The sequence below is a fragment of the Megascapheus bottae genome, chromosome 2, assembly GCF_031878675.1.
Source record: "Megascapheus bottae isolate mThoBot1 chromosome 2, mThoBot2.hap1, whole genome shotgun sequence".
NCBI lineage: Eukaryota > Metazoa > Chordata > Mammalia > Rodentia > Geomyidae > Megascapheus > Megascapheus bottae.
The window spans coordinates 47027939-47051318 of record NC_143510.1 but is presented as its reverse complement, the minus strand read 5'-3'; the positions used below and the strand labels follow the sequence as shown (position 1 = coordinate 47051318).

General features: G+C 44.0%; 1 protein-coding gene across 5 annotated transcripts in view; it reads left to right on the top strand.

The window, feature by feature from the left end:
* Window positions 1–407: 407 nt before the first annotated feature.
* Fmnl3 (formin like 3) overlaps window positions 408–23380 on the top strand; it is a 60641-nt gene continuing 37668 nt past the window's right edge. For all 5 annotated transcript variants that reach the window (XM_090325361.1, XM_090325352.1, XM_090325359.1 and 2 more), the window contains exon 1: window positions 408–836. In XM_090325361.1, the coding sequence (XP_090181487.1) occupies window positions 711–836 (126 nt within the window). In that variant the 5' untranslated portion in view covers window positions 408–710. The remainder of the gene's footprint in view (window positions 837–23380) is intronic.

The following is a 23380-nucleotide window of genomic DNA, read 5'->3' as shown; positions in this document are numbered from 1 at the left end:
CATGTCTGGCCTTACAATTACTCTTAATAGATGTGGTCTCCCATCTGAGCCCTTGCACTTGTTTCGTAGCTAGCCTCACACCCTTTACACACATTTTCCCCTACAGGCCCTCCAGCAACAATGGTGACTGCGTGCTCAGTGGGACCGCCAGGGCGCGCTCCGCTCTAGGCACGAGGTTGCCGAGGGCGGGAGGTTCTGTGATTGGCAGTCGCAGCTGTCAATCGAACGTGAGTGGGGCGGGACGCTCAGAAAGCCCGTAGGTGGAGGGCGTGGCCTGCACGAACCCGGCGCGCGTCTCGCGGGCTGCAGTCGGCGCTCGCTAGCGGGGCTGCCTACGTCCCGGCGGGGAGTGGGTGGGAGGAAGCGAGGCAGGGGGGAGGGGAGGGGGAAGTGAGAGCGTGGGGGGGGGCGGGGAGGGACCGCGCCGGGGCGGCTCGCCGGGAGCGGCGAGGCAGCGTGGGGAGCCAGAGCCGGCCGCCGTTGTCCCCGACGCTGAGGTGCTGCTGTCTGCTGCGCTGCCTCCGCCCTCCCCGCGCGCTGCCGCCCGTGGGACTCTTGAAGGGGTCACCGGCGCCCCCCGAAGGGGCAGCGCAGTCAGGACTGGAAAAGTCGGCGTTGAGGGAGGAGCCAGGTCTACCCCGCCGAGTCCCAGACCCCCGCCCGCGCGTGGAAGCGGGGGGCTGAGGCCCCCCTCGGGGGCCCCCGCCGCGATGGGCAACCTGGAGAGTGCCGAGGGGGGCCCGGGCGAGCCGCCCCCCGTCCCGCTGCTGCTGCCGCCCGGCAAGATGCCGATGCCAGAGCCCTGTGAGCTGGAGGAGAGGTTCGCCCTGGTGCTGGTAAGAACCGAGCCCAGCCTCTCCCCTCCCTCCCACCTCCCCCCTGGCTCCCGCTCCCACCTCCTTCAGCCGAGATCCCCCGACAGACCCCGGCCTCCCAAATGCCTGTTCCCGGGGAACCTCCGAGCAGCCTCTGGCGGCGCGGGACAGCCCCGTCGGGGACCTAGGGACAACGCCTGAAGGAACCACGGAGCATTTAGGAGAAACAAGAGTTCCCCAGTCCTGGACACCCCCCCCCCCAAGATCCAGACTTCTCTCCTCCCTCCCTCCTCCGTTTCTGCCCTCTTCATTTCTCCCCACTCTCTCCTTCCCCCTCCCCCGGCAGTCTACCGGGGCCGAGAATTCTATTCCCGATTCTCGCTGGTGGGACGAATTCAGAAGCTGGGGCCGGCTCGCTCTGGAGCCTCTCAAGTCTGGCTTTCCTGTTGTTAACATGGAGGCTTCCCAGGGAGTGAGTAGGTCCCGCGCCCAGCCCAGACCAGATGTTTGGGGGGGAAGCTGGAGAACGGAGAGGGGGTTGGCAGTACTGGTAGCGAGTAGAATAGAGATGCCATTCTACTTATTTTCAGAACGCCCTGAAGGCATCCTGTTAAGTTATAGTGGATTTGCCTAAAAGGCTGAACATGTGGATAAGCCATTTCACCAGGTTTTTTTTTTTGTTTTTTGTTCCCCTTTCCCCAATTGAAACAATACACAAACCATCCCTCCCCCGCTTCTTTTTTTCATGGTAAGTTCTACTGACTACTTTGTCTTGCTTTGCCTGTGTTTCTTTGTAATCTTTCTGTAAGCTCCAAAATAGTCTTCATGGATAAGATTTTGTAACTTTGGGAATTCTGCTTTGCTGTGGGAATTGGACATTAAAGTCAGTGATTATGAGTTGGTTACAGAGCTGAAGTATCTGTTGAAGCTCTAAACATGAAATTTTGGAGAAAGAAACATTTGTGAGCAGAAATAAGTCTTTGAGAAACTTGGTGAAATAGTTGTTTTTCAAAGACCTCTTAAGAAGCAGTAATAATTCTGGCATTATTGTTGGTATAGCTGAAGGGCTGCCTTTGCCTTTGCCTGTGAGGAGGGATAAGTTGTAGACTTAGCAGCCTTATTGGATTTCATCTGCCTTGGAAGAAGGAGATTAGATCTGTTGGCAGCCTTGGAACTGTCTAGAGATCCTAGCCTCTCCCATAGTGGAGAGCCTGACATCAGCCCACTGGCATCAGAGCCAACTCAGAGAGGGTCCACCACGTTCCAAGAAGATGTTCCAAGGGGAAACTGTGTCACTGGCACCTCACTGCCTGCCAGCTCTGAAAAGGGCCAAAGGGATCTGGACCACACATCCTGTGGTCTTCTGTTTCCTCCAGCCTCATCTGAGGGATGGAGTGAGTCAGTGATTACTAATGTATTGTGACCATCTCAGGAGCTGAGGAGGGACTGGGACTTAGTGCCCTTGAGAACAAGAGCTTGCCTGTTAGGAGAAAGAGTAGGAGGGAATCTGCACTCCAGTGGGGGTGTGGAAACCCCCAGCAAGCTGATACCACTTAGCTATAAAATTAGAGAAAGGGATGGTCTGAGATAGATGGGAGGCTTCCTGAGGTCAGGACTGCCAGGCTTTTGTGAGAACTCAGACCCAGAGTCCATCATGTCTTCTTTGGAGCTCTGGCTTATTTGTTTAGGAAACTGATGAATTGATATTCACAAGCATACTTAGTATGGTAGTTACTAATCAGAGTGCCCAGAGATTCTCAGATTAAATAGGGGACTGGACCACCCACTTGCAATCCTTCTGTATAAAATTTTGATTTGGTGTTTCCTCATACTTTTGTTTTGGTTTTGTATCTGTATCCCTGAGCTGCTACTGATTGAGGGTTAGAACAGAACAGGGCAGGCTAGGGCTAGTTGTCTCAGGAAAGGAAGAGATTTAACCTATCTCTCCCCGCCCCCATCCCACATCCTAGGGCTTGAACTCTGGCCCTTGGTGCCATTTTGCTGATAAATTAGAGCAGGCTTTCCTACCCCAGCTGGCTTTGAACTGTGATCCTCAGCTCTCAGCCTCCTGAGTAGCTAGGATTACAGGTATGAGCCACTGGAACCCAGTTTAACCTTAGTTTCCTGATAGAAATATCATTTTTTTCATGGTGACTTGAACTCTTCTTAGAGATCCCCTAAAGGTATTTCTACAGCATCTGAAAGGTATCATTTCTACCATCCTTTGGGAATAGGTAGTGAGTTAGGTATTTGCCCATGGACAGGCTCCAGGGTGTTTCTTGAGCAGTTAGATGCAAAAGCAAGGACTCTCTTAGCAGATGTTTTGTTTTTTTTTTTGTCCTGGGGCTTGAACTCAGGGACTAAGCACTGTTCTTGGGCTTTCTCAAGGCTAGCGCTGTACCATTTGAGCTACAGTACCACTTTTCCACTTTTTCTGTGTATGTGGTACCAAGGTATGGAACCCAAGCACTCTACCACTAGGCCATGCTGCGGGCCCCCAGCAGATGTCTCCTCTCCCTACCCCCTGGCCACTACTGGGCCTTAGCTCAGAGCCTGAGCACTGTCCTTGAGCTTTCTCAAGGCTAGCATTCTATCAGTTGAGCCACAACACCACTTCTGGCTTTTTTTCTATGTATGTGGTACCAAGGAATCAAACCCTGGCCTTCCTGCATGCTAGGCAAGCACTCTACCACTAAGCCAAACTCCCAGCCCTCAAATGTCTTTTTTGAGCCTAGTTTTTTCCCATCTATAAAATGGGCCAATAATTCTTGCTGTGATAAGATTGTGTGTAATATACTTGGCACTCAGTAGGTGTTCAGTGTAGTAACTTTTCTTTTTATTTTTTCTCTTTTTTGTGGCTCAGGGGGCTTCAACTTGGCTTGGGTACTGTTCCTGAGCTCTTTAGCTCAAGGCTACCACTCTACTCTTGAGCCAAGCCCCACTTCCCATTTTCTAGAGTTTAATTGGAGATAAGAGTCTCAGATCCTTTTGTCCCCTGGCCGGCTTTGAACTTTGATTCTCAGATTTCAGCCTCCTGAGTAGCTAGGATTACGGCATGAGCCATCGCATCTGGCTTTCTTTTCTTGATAATAATCAGACAAATTATATTTTTCTTACCTTGTCCTTTCTCAGTTTGCCATCTGTAATTGGTTGGGTTTATGCAAATACTATTTGGGAGGATTACTAGTGTCCTGGTTAAGTAGGACTGTCAAGCCAATGTGGATTCAAATACTGCCTCCTCCACAGTTTCCCCTTAGTAAAACATTTGAGGGGTTAGTAGCATGGCTCATGGTAGAGTGCTTGCCAGTGAGCAAAAGAGGCAGGTACTGAGTTCGAGTCCCTGCCTCAGACTTAATAAACAAGTTATTAGTTAACTCATTTGAGTTCTATTTTTCTCTTATAAATAGGGGTAATAAAAACATTTTGGGGGCTAGGAGCGTGGCCTGGTGGTAGAGTGCTTGCCCAGCATGCACGAAGATCTGCGTTTCATTCCTTGGTACCATATACATAGAAAAAGCCGGAAGTGGTACTGTGGCTCAAGTGGTAGAGCCAGCCTTGAGGAGAGCCCAAGGACAGTGCTCAGCCCTGAGTTCAAGCCCCAGGACTGGAAAAAAAAACAAGGGCTCACGCCTATAATCCTAACTGCTCAGGAGGTTGAGATGCGAGGATCATGGTTTAAAGCCAGCCCGGGCAGAAAAGTCCATGAGATTCTTCATTAGCTACCAAAAGGCTAGAAGTAGAGCTGTGGCTCAAATGGCAGACTACTAAACTTGAGCAAAAAAAAGCCAAGGTACAGCACCCAGGCCATGAGTTCAAGCTCCAAAATTGGCGCGCACGCAAACATGCGCACGCACTCACGTGCACGCTCACACACATATAATTGTCATTTGAGATTGTTGTGGATTTAATGGTATTTAACAGCTAGTAAATGAAGTTTGTATCTCAGCAGTGATTGAGATCATTTATTCTCCAAAAGGGAGTTTAGATGTAGAAATCTGATGAAACTGTGGATATGCTATAGATAATTGCAGGATATGCCTGCTATTGTTAGCTACAGAACATCCCCAGCCCCAGTGTATCTATGGAAGCCTCCCCGAAAAAGCACCCTGGTTGGGGAAGTTGTATCAGTGCTGAGTCAAGACCACAGGCTCCTGGCATTGTGGTATAGACACATGATCTGACCCAGGACTTGTAAGCAGAGATTGGAAAGCTAGAGGCATGAGGCCATAGGTGATTTTTTTTCAGGATATTGAGCACAGGATTCTTAACCTAGCCTAGTGCCTCAAACTAGGGCTTCCTGACTGGTGGGCTGTAAATAGATCATAAATATGGTGGGGTACTGATCTTAGTCCTGGTGGCAGCAGAAGTTCTTGATTGGTTATTTTTAGATGGCCCTTGGTGTTAAAGAAAAAGAAGTGGAAAAATATTATAATACTTTCAGGATCCTTCTTTGTCTCTTTGTCTGAATAGCAATTCCCATTATATTGAATATTGAGAAAGTTAGACTTTATTAGAGTTCTGCTCTGTTAGTTCTAGAGTGAAAGACAATGTTTAGTCTGATAAAACCCCAGTCAGTGTCTTGGTCCCAACTAGATTAAACCCAGGCTCAATTGTTTAAATGTTTATATTCTGGCTGATTCTCCTTAGGTAAAGAAGGGTGGTAGAGGACTCTAAGGGCTTTGAAAGGGTAACAGTCTGCCTTTGGTGTGTGCTAACTTATTATGGAATTGAAACTGATTCTGAAAGTTTGTTCTCAAGCCAGAAAACTCCCTGTCATTTAGGAGGAGGTTCTCAGGCAAGAGGAAGGGGCTCTGTGACAGCATTGTCCCTGCTCTAGCCCCTCCTCATATTTCTGTGGTGATGACTGACAATGTGGGCCTGACCATAAGTGGTTTAGCTAGCCTGGGTGCCAGCTATCTGAGAGGCTTTGAGGAGCCTCCTTTGACACAGAAAGGGGCTGGGAAAAACTTGGAGTAAATATCAGGTTCCAAATCACTATGGTGGAATTTTTTTTTCCCCCAGCCCTGGGGATTTTGGTGAATTAGTTCAGGCTGGAATAGATCTTGGGGGAGGGAAAGAGCCCTGGAGATCAGCTGGTCAGAGGAACCTCCTTGTTCAGAGACTCCACTGAGAAGACCCCAGACCACAGAGAGGACCTTCATCCCCTTGACCTTCCAGTAACTAAGTCTTAGTCTGGGGAAGGTATATATAGGGATAGACTAGAGTGTGTTCTTTGTCATTTAAGAATGCTCTCCTTATTATCTAGAGAGAGATTTGGCTTCCCTTTCCTTCTCTTTTATGGTACTGTTCATTCTCTAAAGAAAATACAAGATAACCAGGTGCTGGTGGCTCATACCTATAATCCTAGCTATTCCTGTGGCTGAGATCTGAGGATCACAGTTCAGAACCCGCCTAGGCAGGGAAGTCTTTGAATCTGTCTCCATTTGCTCACCAAAAAGCCAGAAGTGAAGCAGTGCTCAAGGGGTAGAGTGCCAGCATTGTAAAGCTAGAGGACAGAGGCCGGGAGTGTGGCCTAGTGGCAGAGTGCTTGCATAGCATGCACAAATTCCTGGGTTCAATTTCCTCCGTACCACATATATAGAAAAAGCTGGAAGTGGCACTATGGCTCAGGTGGTAGAGCGTTAGCCTTGCTCAAGGAAAGTGCCCATGTCCTGAGTTCAAGCCCCAGTACACACACACACACACACACACACACGCACTTGAATAAGAAAATATAGAACAATTCATAAAGAAAAGATTGAAGATTTAAATATATAAAAGCAATAACATTTTCTGTGGTTACTTTATCAAATGTAGCCAGTGTACTTTAAAATTTTTCATGTTCCCCCCCAATAGTTATATACAATGTTGATATTCAGTATGTATAATTTTATCCACTTTTTGCCGTTTTGTGTTTGTTTCATTAGTTTTCTTTCTCTTTTTTTTTCTTTTTTTTTTTTTTTTTTGTGGGTCATGGGGCTTGAACTTGGCCTGCGCGTTGTCCCTGAGCTCTTCAGCTCAGGCTACCAGACCTACCCTTGAGCGAGGCCCCACTTCCCATTTTCTTGAGGTTAATTGGAGATAAGAGTCCTTTTGTGCCTGGGCTGGCTTTGAACTGTGATCCTCAGATCTCAGCCTCAGTTTTCCTTACGATAGGAACCTAAAACTGAACATGTTAGATTGAAGTACATAACGTTGTTTTGGAGCTTCTATCATATTTCAAATTGGTCTTTTGGAAAAATGAAACAAACATGTGAATGTCCTCAAAGAGGGGAAGAGGATTGATATTATTTCTTTTCTTACTGTTATGGAAATAATACAAATTTATTTAACAGTTTTGGAAACAGCTGTGTGTGTGTGTGTGTGTGTGTGTGTGTGTGTGTGTGAGAGAGAGAGAGAGAGAGAGAGAGGGAGGGAGGGAGGGAGGGAGGGAGGGAGGGAGGGAGGGAAGATGAGAGTGAGTCAGAGAGTTGTCAGAGAGTGTCTTGGGCTTTAACTCCTGTCTTAGGTGCTCCTTTGAACAAGGCCCTACCACTTAAACCGTACCTTCACTTCTAACTTTTTGGTGGTTAATTGGAGATAAGTCTCACAGACTTTCCTAATCCAGCTGGCTTTGAACCTGATCCTCAGGATTACAGGTGTGGCCATCAATACCTGGCCTCTCTTTACAATTTTAAATATTTTTCTCATTTGTCTGAATGTTCTTCAGCATCATGAGTATTTATGACTACATAGTACTCTAAAATGTAGTATTTTATTACTGTATTATCTTGCCCCCTCCCCCCTTTTTTTAGTTCATCATGGGACTTGAACTAGGGGCCTGGGAACTATCCCTGAATTTTTCCATTCAAGGCTAGTGATCTACCACTTTGAACCACAGCACTACTTACGGTTTTCTGATGGGTAAGTGGAGATGAGAATCTCAGACTTCTGTGCCTGGGCTGGCTTTGAACCGCAGTCCTCAGATCTCAGCTTCCTGAGTAGGATTACAGGTGTGAACCACTGGTGCCCGCCTATACTTTTTAAGACCATTGAGACATATACCTTCTAAAAAATTTGTATCAGTTACCTTTTCTATTGATAGTAAATTAGATACCTTGTCCTTGTTCCCCCTCCCCCTTTCTTGTTGCTAGGTATCAAAACTAAGTCTAGGTAAGTGTTCTGTCTCCTCAGCTCCTTTCTCTGTTTCTAGATGGTTTAGCTTTGTTGTTATTGGTGTGGGCCTTGAACTCAGGGCCTGGGCACTGTTCCTAAACCTCTTTTGCTCAAGGCTAGCCTTCTATCAATTGAGCCACAGCAGCACTAGCATCTTTCTCTGTTTTTTTTTTGGTACTGGGGAACTGAACCTAGGGCTTCATGCATGGTAGGCAAGCACTCTACCACTAAGCCACATTTAGCTTTTTGTAAACCTTTGCTGCCGGGTATTGATGGCTTACCTCTATAATACTGGCTTAGGGAGCTGAGATCTGAAGATCATGGTTTGAAGACAGCCCAGGAAGGAAAGTCCATGAGATTTGTGTGTGTGTGTGCGTGTGTGTGCGCCAGTCTTGGGCTTGAACCCAAGGTCTGGGTACTATCCCTGAGCTTTTTTTAAAAAAACTTTATTTTTTTGCCAGTTCTGGGGCTTCAGCTCAGGGCCTGGCACTATCCTTGAGCTCTTGAGCTTTCTCAGTTCAAGCACTCTAACACTTGCACCACAACACCACTTCCCATTTTCTTTATGTTATAGTACCACTAATAGCTTTTTTCTTTATGTGGTACCAAAGAATCCAACCCAGGGCTTCATGCACTCTACCACTAGGCCACTCTCCCAGTTCTCCGTGAGCTTTTTGTTTAAGGCTAGCACTCTATATCACATGAGCCACAGCTCCAGTACTGACTTTCTGAAAGTTTATGGGAGATAAGAGTCTCATAGACTAAGATCGTCAGATCTCTGTCTCTGGTCTGTTACCTCTAATTAACCACCAAAAAGCTGTGAGTGGAACTGTGGCTCAAGTGGCAGAGTGCTAGCTATTCTTGAGCAAAAAAAAAAAAACCCCAGGATTGGGGGGTGGGGGGGGAGGGAAATGGGTACCAAGACATGTGAAAGGGTATCAATGTATGTGAATTAATGCACCTTCTATCTGGCAAATATCATGTAACCCTTTTACTAATTACAATAAAAAAAAAACAAAACCCAGGGACAGTGCCCACGCCCTGAGTTCTGAGTTCAAGTCCCAGGACCAACACATACACACGCCACCTTTCCAATGTGATTAATAAGAAATGATAAATTTAAGCTAGGTCTGATAATGCATGACTATAGTTCTAGTACTAAGGAAGCTGAGCTATAGGATCCTGAATTCCAGGCTAGTACCCACTAACCCTGTTCCATAAGGCTTTCCCCTCCAAATTATTTTATTTTGCATTTTCCTGAATATATTTCATGTATTTAGGCCATCTTTTGTGTACTTTGTTCTCTATTGGGGATTTATTATATATCCATATATCTTTGTAATATGTTTTTCACAGTTTTAACATTATATTTTTCACATATGAAAACATAATTTTATTCTTATAATTATTTTACAAGAATAAAACACTTGACATTGTCCAAAAAGAAATGTACTTATTACCTAGTTTATGTACTATAACCCATCTGTGCATCACCTTTATAATAACAATAAAAATAAAACTTAATTTAAAAAGAATAAAATACTAACATTGTCAGGTACCAGCAGCTCACACCTATTATCCTAGCTACTCAGCAGGCAGAGATCTGAGGATGCAGTTCAAAGTTAGCCTGGGCAGGAAACTCCTTGAAATTCTTTATCTCCAGTTAGCCACCAAAAGGCAGAAATAGAACTGTGGCTCAATTGGTACAGTGCTGGGCTTGAGCAAAAGTGTTCAGGGACGATGATCGGTCCCTGAGTTCAAGTCCTTGGACTGACACACACACACACAAAATACTAAAATGAACATTAGTATGTCCACTGTGGAGTTTGTGGAATTGCTTCCTGTCTCTTAACATTCTTCTTCCTGCCACCTTATCTGGAATGAAAAACTCTTTGGCTGGAGACTTGTTGGGCCTGTGTTCTGCAGCTGGAATAGTCCAGGTGGCAGTCATAATGCTTCCTAACTGTCTCTGGGGAAACAAATGCTACATCTGGTAAGAAACAGGAACTGCTTGTGGTGGAAATAACTGATCTTCAGTGAGGTGAAAAAAAAGCTATGGTGGAAAGGAAATATGACCACAGATTCTCCTCTGCTCCTGAAGTTGCCTAGGAAGGCTAGACAGAGCCAAGACCCTGTTCTGTGGTCAAGACCAAAATACTCACTGCAGAGGTGACTGTAATGAGCCTGGGGTACAGCAGTACCAGTTGCCTGAGATCAGCATGTTATCTAGTGTGCCAGGCGGGTCACCTCTGTTCTGGGAAAAATTTCTCCGAAGTCCAAGCTGAGTTGTACGAGTGCCAAGGAAAGGCCGAGGGTTCATTCCAGTTCGGAAATGACTTTAGAAAAAGGGAAGGACCTTTTTCTTTAAAGATAAGAGAGTGTGCTGTCGTCACATTGCATCCCTTTCTCCTGCTCCTCACTGGGTATGTCAGGACTCCTCTGAATAGCCACAGATGGTTCCGGAACTGAGGGTTTTAAGGTGGTCTTCTGTGAAGAAGAGAAGAGCTCCCATGAGAAAGCTGAACTCTGCAGCTTGAATCCCTGAGTTTCTGCTTCCTATCCCTGCCACCCTTGGCAAAGCTAAATTTTTTTGTAGTTTTTTATTTTTATTATGTTTTCCTTCTATAGGAGAATGAATTCTCTAATAAGAAATGTACTGAGGTCTCTAGCTACCCCTCTCTCTGAAGATACTGCTTCTTTCCTTTTTTTTTTTTCCGGTGCCAGTCCTGGGGCTTGAACTTTGGGCCTGGGCTTTGTCCCTGGGCTTTCGTGCTCAAGGCCAGCACTCTACAGCTTGAGTCACAGCTCCACTCTCAGCTTTTTGTTGTTAGAGATAAGAGTTTCAGGGATTTTCCTGCCCAGGCTGGCTTTGAACCGTGATCCACTGAATTCAGGCTCCTGAATAGATTTACAGGCATGAGCCACAAGTACCCGGCTCTGCTTCTCTCCTTTACACAATCCTTTTCTTTCCTTCTGTCCCTTTCCCTTTCTCTCCCTTCCTCTCTCTTTCCTTCTCTCCTTCTGCATTTAACTTTCCACATTTTTTTTTTGTCAGTTCTGGGGCTTGAACTCCCTACTTGGTTCTGCCCCTGAGCCTCTCTGTGCTCAAGACTAGTGCTCTACCACTTGAGCCATATGGCTTGGGGATGTGGCTCAAGTGAAAGAAACCATCTTAGCAAGTGTGAGGCCCTAAATTCACATCCTAGTACTCCCTCCCCCCACTTGAGCCACAGTACCACTTTGGCCTTTTCTGTTTATGTACCCAGGGTGCATGCTGGGCAAGCACTCTACCACTAACACATATTCCCAATCCCTTTTCCACATTCTTTGACCCTTTTCTTCCTTCACCTTATAGCAAAAATATAGATTGGGAGTTTGTATATTGGACAGGTGAGAGACACTTGGAGAGATTTTTTTGTTGTTGTTTTTTTGTTTGTTTGTTTGTTTTGCCAGTCCTGTGCTTGAGCTCAGGGCCTGAGCACTGTCCTTGGACTTTCTCAAGGCTAGAGCTCTACCACTTGAGCCTCAGCACCACTTCCGGCTTTTTTCTATGTATGTGGTACCGAGGAATCGAACCCAGGTCTTCATGCATGCTAGGCAAGCACTTTAACCACTAGGCCAAACTCCCGGCCCCACTTGGAGAGATTTTTGTTTGTTTTTATAGGTAGTCTCTTGTAGTCCCAACTTCATTAATCTGCAGCTTTTATTAGTTTCTAAAATTGTTTGAAGTCATTTGAGAGGTGTTCTAAACAATGTCTCCAACAATGAAGGGCTAATAGAATTGTTCACATGGTAGGTTTTGTTAATAAAGGAATGGGTTAGTTTTTGTTCTCTTTTCTTCCCCCATCTGTTCACCTAGCTTCTCACTCTCCCCCAGGATTGTGGCAGGGATGGGGTTGCTATGCTTTGGCAATCTAGCCACTGATCCCAAATACCCAATAGATGCTTTTTTCCTTCCCAACTTACTCATCTCTCCTTAGATCTAGAATGGAGAATATCACATCCTTTTCCAGTTACCTAGTCCCAGTATAAGTAAGAGTGGAGTTTGTGAACTTTGAGAGGAGGTTGCACTGTTTTAAGAACTGCTTAGTTTATAGCACAGTTTCTGCCTTTTTTTTTTTTCCAGCTTCCCTTGCAGGGAGCTGTAGAGTTAGTCACTAAATTGCCTCAGAGTTTCCCATGAAACCTTTAAAAAACAACAACAACAACAACCTGGCTTTGACTTGGTTTTAAAAATATTATTGGTTTTGGAATCAGAAACTTAGGTTCAGATCCAGTTTGTAGTCTGCTTTCTAAATGAATTACTGTGGGCAAATATTGTAACTTTTCTGAAGCACATTCATTCTTCATAAAGTGGGTGAGATAATGCCTACTCCATAGTCTTGGAAATTAAATGAGACAACATAGTGAAAGGATGTTGGTATGTGTGTATACACACACAGACAGACAAGGTGATATATACATATGGCCTCTGTTCCTATAGTTAGTGGTCTTCAAATGAGAGAGATACTGTCCCAGAAAGGGACTTGTGGGAACAAGTAAAGTTGTTTTGGTTATCACACCTACCATACTACTATACTTGGTGACTGTGGGCCGTGGATATTAAACATCTTACAGTGTAAGAATTCTATACAGTTGACGTGGTAGAATATTCTTCTGGTCCTAGCACTTAGGGAGATCGGGAGTTTAAGGCCAGATCAGCCTGGGCTAAAATTGAAATTGTCTCAGTGAGGTGAGACTATCTATCTATCTAGTGTCCTGGGGCCTGAATTCAGGACCTACGTGATATCCCTCCGTGTTTTTGCTAAGGTTATTGTTCTACTACTTGAGCTATAGCTCTACACTCTTCAACTCAAGGCTATACCCTATCCCTTGAGCCACAGCGCCACTTCTGGTTTTTTAGTGGTTAATTGGAGATAAGAGTCTCATGGACTTTAGTGCCCGGGCTGGCTTTGAACCTTGATCCTCAAATCTCAGCCTCCAGAGTAGCTAGGATTACAGGCATGAGCCACAGTGCCCAGGTAAGGCTCAGCTTTCTAATGGAAAAAAAAATAAATAAAGCTTCTCTCTTGAGTATTAAACAGAACAATACCAATACGAGCGTCTATAGAGCTGGATGCTAGTTTTCACAGAGGAAGGGATCCTGAAAAATACTGCCTTGAGGCTGTATTTTTAAATTCTTTTTAATGTTTTTTTTAAAACTTGTTATGATAAAGGTGATATAAGAATGATTACAGTTACATAAGTGACATACTACATTTCTTTCTGGACAGTGTCACCCTTTCCCTCTCTCCCTGTTTTCCCCTCCCATCCCACCCCCAATGTATTTCTAATTCTTTTTTTTTTTTTTTTTTTTTTTTTGCCAGTCCTGGGCTTGAGCTCAGGGCCTGAGCACTGTCCTTGGACTTTCTCAAGGCTAGAGCTCTACCACTAGAGCCTCAGCACCATTTCCGGCTTTTTTCTATGTATGTGGTACCGAGGAATCGAACCCGGGTCTTCGTGCATGCTAGGCAAGCACTTTAACCACTAGGCCAAACTCCCGGCCCTGTATTTCTAATTCTTAAGGGTAGTTATGATCCTGGTCCCCAAAACAAATTTGTGTATTTTTAGCTTCTTTCATTTCTAGGCTAGCAAAAGTGGTACTTTAGCCTTGGCAGAGACAGAACATTGTTACTGGTAGAAGGAGCAAGTCTGAGTTTTGGAGTTCACCTTTGCTATAGAGCCACCTCAGCAGCCTGACCCCCATAGAAATCATTTTCTCTAGACTGTTGTTCCTTCAGTAGCTAACAATTGCTGGATAGTAATGGTATGCCCAATAACAGACAAAGCACTTTATTCATAGAGCCCAGAGAGCTTTTGAGATGATGGGGTGCTACACAGCTGTAAGTGCAGAGGGATTAGAGAGGTAGGGTACAGAGGATCAGCCTAATAGAGGATCAGGCAATGTTCTAAGATCTTGAAGGTGACCAGGGTAGGTCAAGAGAGAGTAGGTTGTCCCATACAAAGCAGGATGGGAGGAACTACAGAGGAGGAATGAGCTAGCCTGCTTGCTGGTATGAAGGAACCTAGTTCAGAGAGGTGAGCACACATCAAGACAGATGATCAGTCCACAGAAGATTTTAGCTGAAGATTTCCTAATGTTAAAATAAGCTGGGGAGGCTTTGCTGCCAAGACTTTCATCAGGGAATAGAGATTAGCTGGTAAGTGGTCCCTGGCCATTCATGAGTTTGCTCATTGCAAGTCATATGATTGAAATATATGAGAAGTAAGTGTTTAATCCTCAGAGGTTAGAGATTCAGAATAATTGAAGAAAAAATGGATAGGAAATGGTCTCATGTTACCCTTGAACTATAGAAGCTCCCAAATGCAGAAATTTTGTTTTTCTTATAGTTATGAAGGTGACATACAGAGGGGTTACAGTTTCATAAGTCAGGTAATGAGTACATATTTCTTTTTAGACAGTGTCACCCTTCCTTTGCTCTCTCCCAGTTTTTCCATCTTGTCCCCACCTGTAAGTTGTACAGTTCTTTTTGAACAGTGTCTTGTGAGTACCACTGCTGCATTTGTTCACTTTTTTTTTGTTTTTGTGGGTCATGGGGCTTGAACTCTGGGCCTGGGTGCTGTTCCTGAGCTCTTCAGCTCAAGTCTACCACCCTACCCCTGAGCCACAGCTCCACTTCCCATTTTCTAGTGATTAATTGGAGATAAGAGTCTCATGTTCTTTAGTTCTTTAGTGCCCGGGCTGGCTTTGAACCGTGAACCCCAGTTCTCAGCCTCTTGAGTAGCTAGGATTACAGGCATGAGCCACCATGCCTGGCTTTGTTCATCTTTTGTCCTCCATTTTTGTACAGAATTTCCATTTATACTCAACTATGTTTTGAGCAATGTTTTATTCATGGTAAATGCTCAATACATATTGGACTGTAACAGTGACAAATATTGCTTTCCATTTGCTGTTGTTTTTTTATACACTGTATCTTGGGGGCAAATAACACCCTCTGTCAGGTAATCACCCAGGCCCAGTACCTAGTAGTCACTCTATGCTACACTATCTCTTCCTTTTCCTTTCTTTGTAAGGCTGATTCTATAGTTGGTCCTAAGTTCTTACCTGCTTTGTTGTAATAGGCTCTCATAGTCTCTACGCTCCAGTCTTACAGGATCTATCCTTGCCTCCCATCCATTATCACAGTCACATTCAAAGATTTGGGGGTGGTAGGAACCAGTGGCTCACTCCTGTAATCCTAGGTACTCAGGAGGCGCAGATCTGAGATCTGAAGCTGAGGTTTAAAGTCAACCTGGGTAGGAAAGCCTATGAGACTCTTAATCTCCACTTAACCACCAGATAACTCAAAGTGGAAGTGAGGCTCCAGTGGTAAGGCTCTTAAGTTCAAGTCCCAGTACCTGAACGAACACACACACACACACACACAATCTGAGGGCAGACTTTCTTCTTGTGTTTTTATTAGCATATATTAGTTGTGGGGAGGTTTAATTATGAATTCATATGTGTATGCAATGTAACTATTGATGTTGCCCACTATCAGTCTTCTTTCCCTTAAAATAATTTGAACTGGTTTCATTGTTCTATTTTCATACATGCATATAAAGTACTTACCCCTATTCACCATCTTCATTCTGATATATACCCCCCCAACAGAACCTGTTTTACTTTTTTATCATTTTTGTACTATATATTAATTATACCAAGAAGTTTCATCATGGTTGGGGAGGATTTTTCTAGAAAACAAAACAACTTGTGCCAAGCCTTGGGAAAGGAGAAAACCTACACATTCAGTGCATTGAAAGGACAAACTGGTTGATGAGGATGTTGGAGAGAAAGCCGGGAAGGCATAAAAGTTGAGTAGGTTGTAGAGGACCTTGCCTTATGGTGAGAGTTTTAGACATGTTGAGTTCACTTTGGCCTTTGCAGACTCGTGAAATCTAGCTCTTCTGATATAGTTTGCCTGAGTGAGGGCTGGCTGCTCAGCTTCTTACTAGCCTCTACCAGCAAGGTGATGGCACCCTGTGCCTTTTCATGTTTGACTGGTGCTCCGCTCTCATTCCCGTCCTCAGGCAGAAAGGGCAGCGCCTCTGGTAACCTGGCCTCAGTGTTTGGCATGCCTACCAGTGGCCTGAGCCTATAATTTGGTGGGCTGATTGGTTACAAAAATAAAAAGTGTGACCTATAAATAAAGACAAGTGCCTTCACTGAAGAGGGAGTTTTTAATTTGCAGAGGTCCTGGTCTGTACTTAGCTGGAGGAGAAACTGATCTCCTCCCCACGCACAGCTCCATGTTCTGCTTTAGTACTTGTTCTGAGGTGGATGAGGGTTTGAGGAGTGGAGGATATGATGTGGAGAGCTTTGAGAATGTATTTGGAGGAGACAATAGAGTGCAACAACAGTTTTGATAGGACTTCTTGAGAAGTAGGTATTATTCAATCTTGTTTCTCATGTTTTCATTTTTCTGGGGTAGGAATACTTTAAAAATGTTTGATTGCATGATCATGTTTTCATTTAACAACTATTGAGTGTTCTGAATTTCAGACGTGAGGGATGTTATGTAAATCACTGGTCTTTTAGAACTCAAATATATAGGCATATTAAATAATATTAAGTAGTAATCAGTGTCTCACAAAAAAAGGAAGTAAGACAAGGGGATGGAAAGTAGTGGTGGTGGTGTTTTACATAACAATGTTGGGCCATTTGGGGGGGGGTTGAGGTATAGGAGAAAGATGAGATAGTGTACTTACCTGGTTTGTTTGTTTGTTTGTTTTGTGGTATTAGAGTTTAAATTTAGAGACTTGAACTTACTAGTAGGTAAGCATTCCATTATTTTAGTAAAGGGCTTCTCTCCTACGGGCTGGTTCCTTGCCCCAGCTAGGCTCCAGTCAGAACCTGTGGTTGCTTCTTCTGGTTCCAATTATCAAAACTGTCTGTAGGGATGGCATAGTGCTGATTAACTGTAAATAGATGCTTGTCTTTCCAGGACTGTCAGGCCTGATTCACCCAAGATTTCTTGACATCATTTTGCTCTGGGGTAGAGTCGGAAAATGAAGCTGGGTTCAGGAAACCACTTTAGGGAATATACAGATGTTTTGCAGCAGTTTTGGAGCTCAGTGCATTTGGATTTGAATCCTGATGTTGCTGTTTATTAGCTTCGTGACCTTGAACTAGTCCTTAACTTCTCTATATAAAGAACTTTGAGGGCTGGGAGTTTAGCCTAATGGTAAGAATGCTTGCCTAGCATTCTTGAAGACCCAGGTTTGATTCCTTGGAACCACATACATAGAAAAAGCCAGAAGTGGTGCTGTGGCTTTAGTAGTAGAGGAGCACTAGGCCTTAAGAAAGCCCAAGGACAGTGCTCAGGCCCTGAGTTCAAGACCTGGGACTGGCCAAAAAAAAAGAACGAAAGAACTATGGCCAGGTTCTAGTGGCTCATAACTGTAATCCTAACTACTCATGAGGCTGAGATCTTGATGATCACGGTTCAAAGCCTAGGCATGAAAGCCCCAAGAGACTCTTATCTCTAATTAACCATCAGAAAACTGGAAGTGGTACTGTGCCTCAAGTGGTATAGAGGTAGCCTTGAGTTGAAGAACTCAGGGGCAGTGCCCAGGCCCAGAGTTCAAGCCCTACGACTGACATAAAAAACAGAAGCTCAGTTTCTTTTTATAGTCAGGATAGTAGTACTTGCCATCTAGGGAGTTTGTGAGGGTCAAATGACATATGTAAAAGATCCAAGACAGTGTGTAGGATAGTAAGTGCCCAGTAAACAATAAATTGAAATATTCTAAGGGCATTAGCCTCCTGAATCAGGGATCTAGTATTGAGGAGTCAATAAGAATATTCAAGAAAGATGAATTGTTGTTAATGGATAAAGACTGGCTTTCTGTCCCTTCATTTACACGTTCCCATGCTTTCCTATCTGATGGTGTTGCTTTGTCATATATGACCTTTTCATATGCTTTAGTGACCTCCCCCCCAGGAAGTAGGATATCTTTTTTGTTTGGTTAGCCTGCTCCTTAGCACATTTTGTCTTTAGTACAGCCATGGAAGATCCATTAAGAGAGTTCTGAAGTAGGGGGATTTTACCAAGGCTACCATAACAACCATCACAGACCTAACAAGGCCTAGACCTCTTAGTGAGCTCCTGTTAGGCAAGTTCATTTTGTACATTGGAGTCAGCACATTCTCCTCAATGCCATCCTTAGGTAAAGCCCCAAAGTGGATGGACCAAAAATATCTAAATAGGAGAGACAGGAGAGAGCATCTTTATTTAGACTTTCTGTATCCAGAGTTTGTCTGTTTTGTGCCAGTACTGAGGCTTGAAGTTAAGAACTTCTGTTCTTGTTCATGTTGCTCATTGCTGGTGCTTTACCACTTGAGTCATGCCTTCCAATTCTGTGTTTGCTTGGGCCATTTACTTAAGACAGACCTCCCTCCCTACCCCTATCGCTATTGCTGTCTCTGTCTGTCTCCCTCCCCCCCACCTCTCTCTCTTGCAGAGTTTGATCTCAGGGCCTGAGCACTATCCTTAGGCTTTCTCTATCATTTGAGCCATAGCACCACTTCTGGCCTTTTCTACTTATGTAGTATCAAGGAATCGAACCCAGTTCTTCAGGCATGCTAGACAGGTTTAGGTCAAACTTCCAGCACTCCTCCTCCTCCCTTCTATTTATTTGTTTGTTTGTTTTTGTGGGGGATGCCAGTTCTGGGGCTTGAACTCAGAGCTTGGTGCTATTTTTGCTCAAGGCTAACACTTTACCACTTGAGCTGCAGCTCCACATCTGGATTTTTGCTGACTGTTTGGAGATAAGACTCACAGATTTTTGTGCCGAGGCTGGCTGTGATCCTCAGATCTCAGCCTCCTGAGAAGCTAGGATTACAGCCATCAGCCACCAGACCGTGGCTTAGGATAGACTTTGTGGTTGTGGTTGTGGTTACTTTGTTTTTACTTGCTACTCAGCAGAATCAGCATCACACGAGCACTCATTATCATCTGGCCCCTGGCAAACAGGGCACTTGGAGATCCTGTTCCCTTGTGGAGTACTCACTTCCCTTGTGAAGTGCTTCTGGTATGTGTTCCAGATTAATAGTTCAATCGTGGCCATTAATTGCTCCCTTTGGATTTTCTTAATTACAGCTGGCATGGTGGATAACTGGGGATTAAGAATTAAGAATCTCTTGTGAATTTATGGGGCAACAGATTCTGATGGGCTCTTAAAGCATTTATCTGTCATTTTCTCAGAATATCCTTGTTGAAACTGGTGAGCATAACCTTAGGACTTGAGGGATAGCTAGATAAAGTGTCATGTGGCATTTGGCCTCTTAGTTTATTTCTTCCAAGAATTTTGTAAAGAAACTATCTAAGACTTGTAGTCTCCAGATGCCCAGAGAAATGTCAAAATGGTGTCATAACAGCGTCACAGCACTCCCAGCTGTTTCTGATGTCTTGCAGGTACAGAGCTTACTCTGGCTTCTTTTCTATGGCAAGACTGATAAAACTTTCCCTTAGTTTCCTCTAGGAAACTGAACCAGTCAACAAAGAACGACTAAGATGTCATCTTCCCTGCCATGAGACAGGGACAGGGACAAGACACAGCCTTCAAAAACTTACTAGGAGGGTTTGAAATGTGATTTAGTGGTAGAGTGCTTGCCTAGCATGCATGAAGCCTTTTGTTCAATTCCTTAGTCCCATATAAACAGAAAAAAGCCAGAAGTGACACTGTGGCTCAAGTGGTAGAGTGCTAGCCTTGAGCAAAAGGAGCTCAGAGGCAGTCAGTGCCCAGGCCCTGACTTCAAGTCCCAGGGCTGGCAAAAAAACAAAACAAAACTAACATACTAGGTGCAACCTGGTGTGCATTCACTCAGCAAATACTGTTGAATGCTAAGAATTGTGTTGTTAAGTAGCTGAGAGTTAAAGATGACTAAGACAGTGTCTACACCTATGAGTTCAGACTGGAGGGAGAGACAAGCTCATTGAGCATATAATTATAATATGTAGCTGAGTGCAATGGTGTATACTAGGAACCATGGGACACACAGAGGAGGGGTGGAGCTTGAAGCATACTTTTATAGGAGGAAATCTCTGCTGGCTAAAGGGTTACTTAGGAGTTACACAGAAGTGTGGGAGTGAAAGCTTTCTAAGTAGAGAAGACAGTTGGGCATTGGTAGCTCATAATCCTAGCTTCTCAGGAGGCTAAAATCTGAGGATCACAGTCTGAAGCCAACCCAGGCAGAAACCAAAAAGGCAGAAATGGAGCTATGGCTCAAGTGGCAGAATGCTAACCTTGAATGAAAGAAACTCAGGACAGGGCCTCGACCCTGAGTTCAAACCCCAGGACACACAAAGAAAACAAACAACAAAGAAGACAGTATGAGCAGAGGTATCAAGGGAGAATGTATAGTTTGAGCCAGGTACACACATCAGTGCCCAGGCCCTGAGTTCAAGCCCTACAACTGACCAAAAAAAAAAAAAAAAAAGGAGGAGCGAGAGTGAGGTCAGAAAGGGAAAAACTGGGAGAAAATCAAGGAGGAGGTAACACTGTTTAAAAAGAAATTTACTCATTACCTTACTTATGTAACTGTAAACCCTCTGTACATCACCTTTACAATAAAATTTAAATAAAATGAAATGGAGAGAGAAACAAAATGTACAATTTGAGAATCCTCACAAAGCTACTAGTGCTGTTGAACTGTGATATATCCAGTAGGGTGTGGTGGTGGTGTGTGTGGGGGAGGGGGGACTGGAGACTAAAAGTCACCCAAAAGAGTCTGTCATACTTTTCCTAAGAGTGTCATGATCAGGCTTTGAGTTGTCCCATGGAGGGGATTGGAATGGAGATGGCCAGTTGCGTCATGTGTGATGATGATGGGTTAATGGGATGATGATGGATAAATAGCCATTGGAGATCATGTGAAAAAGCCAATAAATAGTTAAAAAGATTAAATCTTCAGGACTGATTAGATTTGACCTTGGGTGTGTAGAAGGGAGGAATTCAGGATGACATGCACATGTCTAGCTTGCTAAATAAGTTACATAGAGATACTATCAGCTAAGGGAACACAGAGAACCAGATAAGTGCTGAGTTTGAGACAGTCAAGGTTACAAGTGCCTACGAACACAGAATATCTCCTGGACTGTTGGATATTTTAAGCTGCAGCTTGAAGGAGAAGTCTTAGGTAAGAATGCACATTTGAGAGTCATCAGTCAAATTGGAGGTCTTTATATTCCCACAGACAGCATAGGCTTTCAGCAGTGGGAGGGACAGCTTCTTAGGTAACGTCTCAAGGAATGCAGCAGAGTTGTTGAGAAAAGTAGTTGAGGATGATGAAAACAGATTTGTGCAGAATCAGGTTTGGAGACCGCAGGTTTAATCTGGGGAACTCAGAAACAGTTAGGGAAGTAAGGGATTTGAGGTAAGCCAGAAACATTAGAGATAATCTGGTAAAAATCTCTTCCAAATCTCTTCAGAGATAACAAAACTGTGGCCCCAAAAGTTTAGTGGGATTGTCTCAGATCAGCCAACCACCTGCACAAATAGCTGAGCAGCTTAATCAGTAACTATTGTATTTCTCTGAGTTCTGGATCCAGTGAATCTCCTATGTGGCTGGTGTTATGTCTTATCTTTTGAAGGGGTAACTACTCTAACATAGAGGATTATTGGATTTCACGAGTTAATGGTTTTAATGGTTAATATTGTTAACTTGTACTGTTCCGCTTTGCATATATGAAGATATGTCATATCACTGTGAGATTGCATATGCCTTGAGAAACTAATGAGTCTGATGAAAATCCTGGGGTATTATTTCATAGGATCATTCATAGAGTTCTTCTTGTATGCCAAGCTCCATGAGAAGTTCTTCATTTTCACTGATCCCTTCACTTAATAGTTATAAAAAAGAAATAAGAGCCAGGCACTAGGTGGCTCGCACCTGTAATCATAGCTACTCAGGAGGCTGAGATCTGAGAATTGAGGTTCAAAGCCATCCCAGGCACAAAAGTCGTGAGTCAGAGTGTCTCTGTCTGTCTGTCTGTCTGTCTCTGTGTCTCTCTGTGCACCAATGTATGTGGTACCGAGGAATCAAGCCCGGGTCTTTGTGCATGCTAGGCTAGCACTCTACCACTAGGCCGAACTCTTATCTCCAGTTAATCACCAGAAGACTGGATTGTGCTGTGGCTCAAGTGGTAGAGTGCTACCCTTGAGCTCAGAGACAATGCCCAGGCCCAGAGTTCAAGCCCCAGGACTGTCAAAAAAAATAGAGAAATAAATATAATCTATATTTTAAAATGGATAAACTAAAGTTTAGAGGGGTTTGTCTCATGAAAAATACTCAAGGATGGATGACCAGGATTCATGATCTTGATCATGGACTTCTGAACAGGATTTTAAATCCAGGTCCTCCCTTGGTTCCATAACCCATGCTGTTACTTCTTTATTTTTTATGTGCCAATGCTGGGCTTGAACTCAGGGCCTAGGTGATGTCCCTGAGATGTTTTGCTCTAGGCTAGCCCTCTGTTACTTGAGCTACACTTATGGGATTTTTGGTGGTTAAATGGAAATAGGAGTCTCATGGGCTTTCCTGTCCCAGACTGGCTTTGAACCACAATCCTTAGTTCAGTCTTCCAAGTAGCTAGGATTACAGATGTGACCCACTAGTGCCTGACCATGCTATTATTTATTACCAGTTGGGATTTGTCGACATATGCTTGCCAAGAGTATAATTCATTGACCAGTGCTCTACACACTTTAGGTGTCTGCATATATGCTTTAATCAGTTGGCTTCACCCAATCCTGCAGGACAGGGAACTGTTGCTCAGTGATAACCAAAGCTGTCTGAAAAATCCAATTAAACCTTCCCCAGGTTAGAAAGGTTTTTGTTTTTGTTCTTCTGGTTTTTTTTTTTTAATTTTTTTATTTTTTGGTGGGGTTTTTTGAACTGGCCTACTTGGCCTGGGCGCTATCTCTGAGCTCTTCAGCTCCAGGCTACTGCCCTATCCTGGAGTCAAGCCCCACTTCCCACCTTCTTGAGGTTGATTGGAATAAGAGTCTCCTTTTGTGCCTGGGCTGGCTTTGAACCTGGATCCTCAGATCTCAGCTTCCTGAGTAGTTAGGATTACAGGCATGAGCTACTGCACCCAGCTAGAAAGGTGTTGTTTTTTTTTTTTTAAGATTCTTTTTAATATTCCTTTGTAAGAACACATGACATTAAATCCAAAGAGTACAAGAGCGAGGACTCAATAACTGCATACCCAAAGCTATGGACATGGTAATGGAAATATAAACATAACTATATAGACATAGAAACCTATGACTCTATAGACATAATGTTTTATTTCATAAATTAATATGTTTCTATTACATACAAACCCTTAGCCTAATTGTGATTAAGTTCTCAATACTAAGTC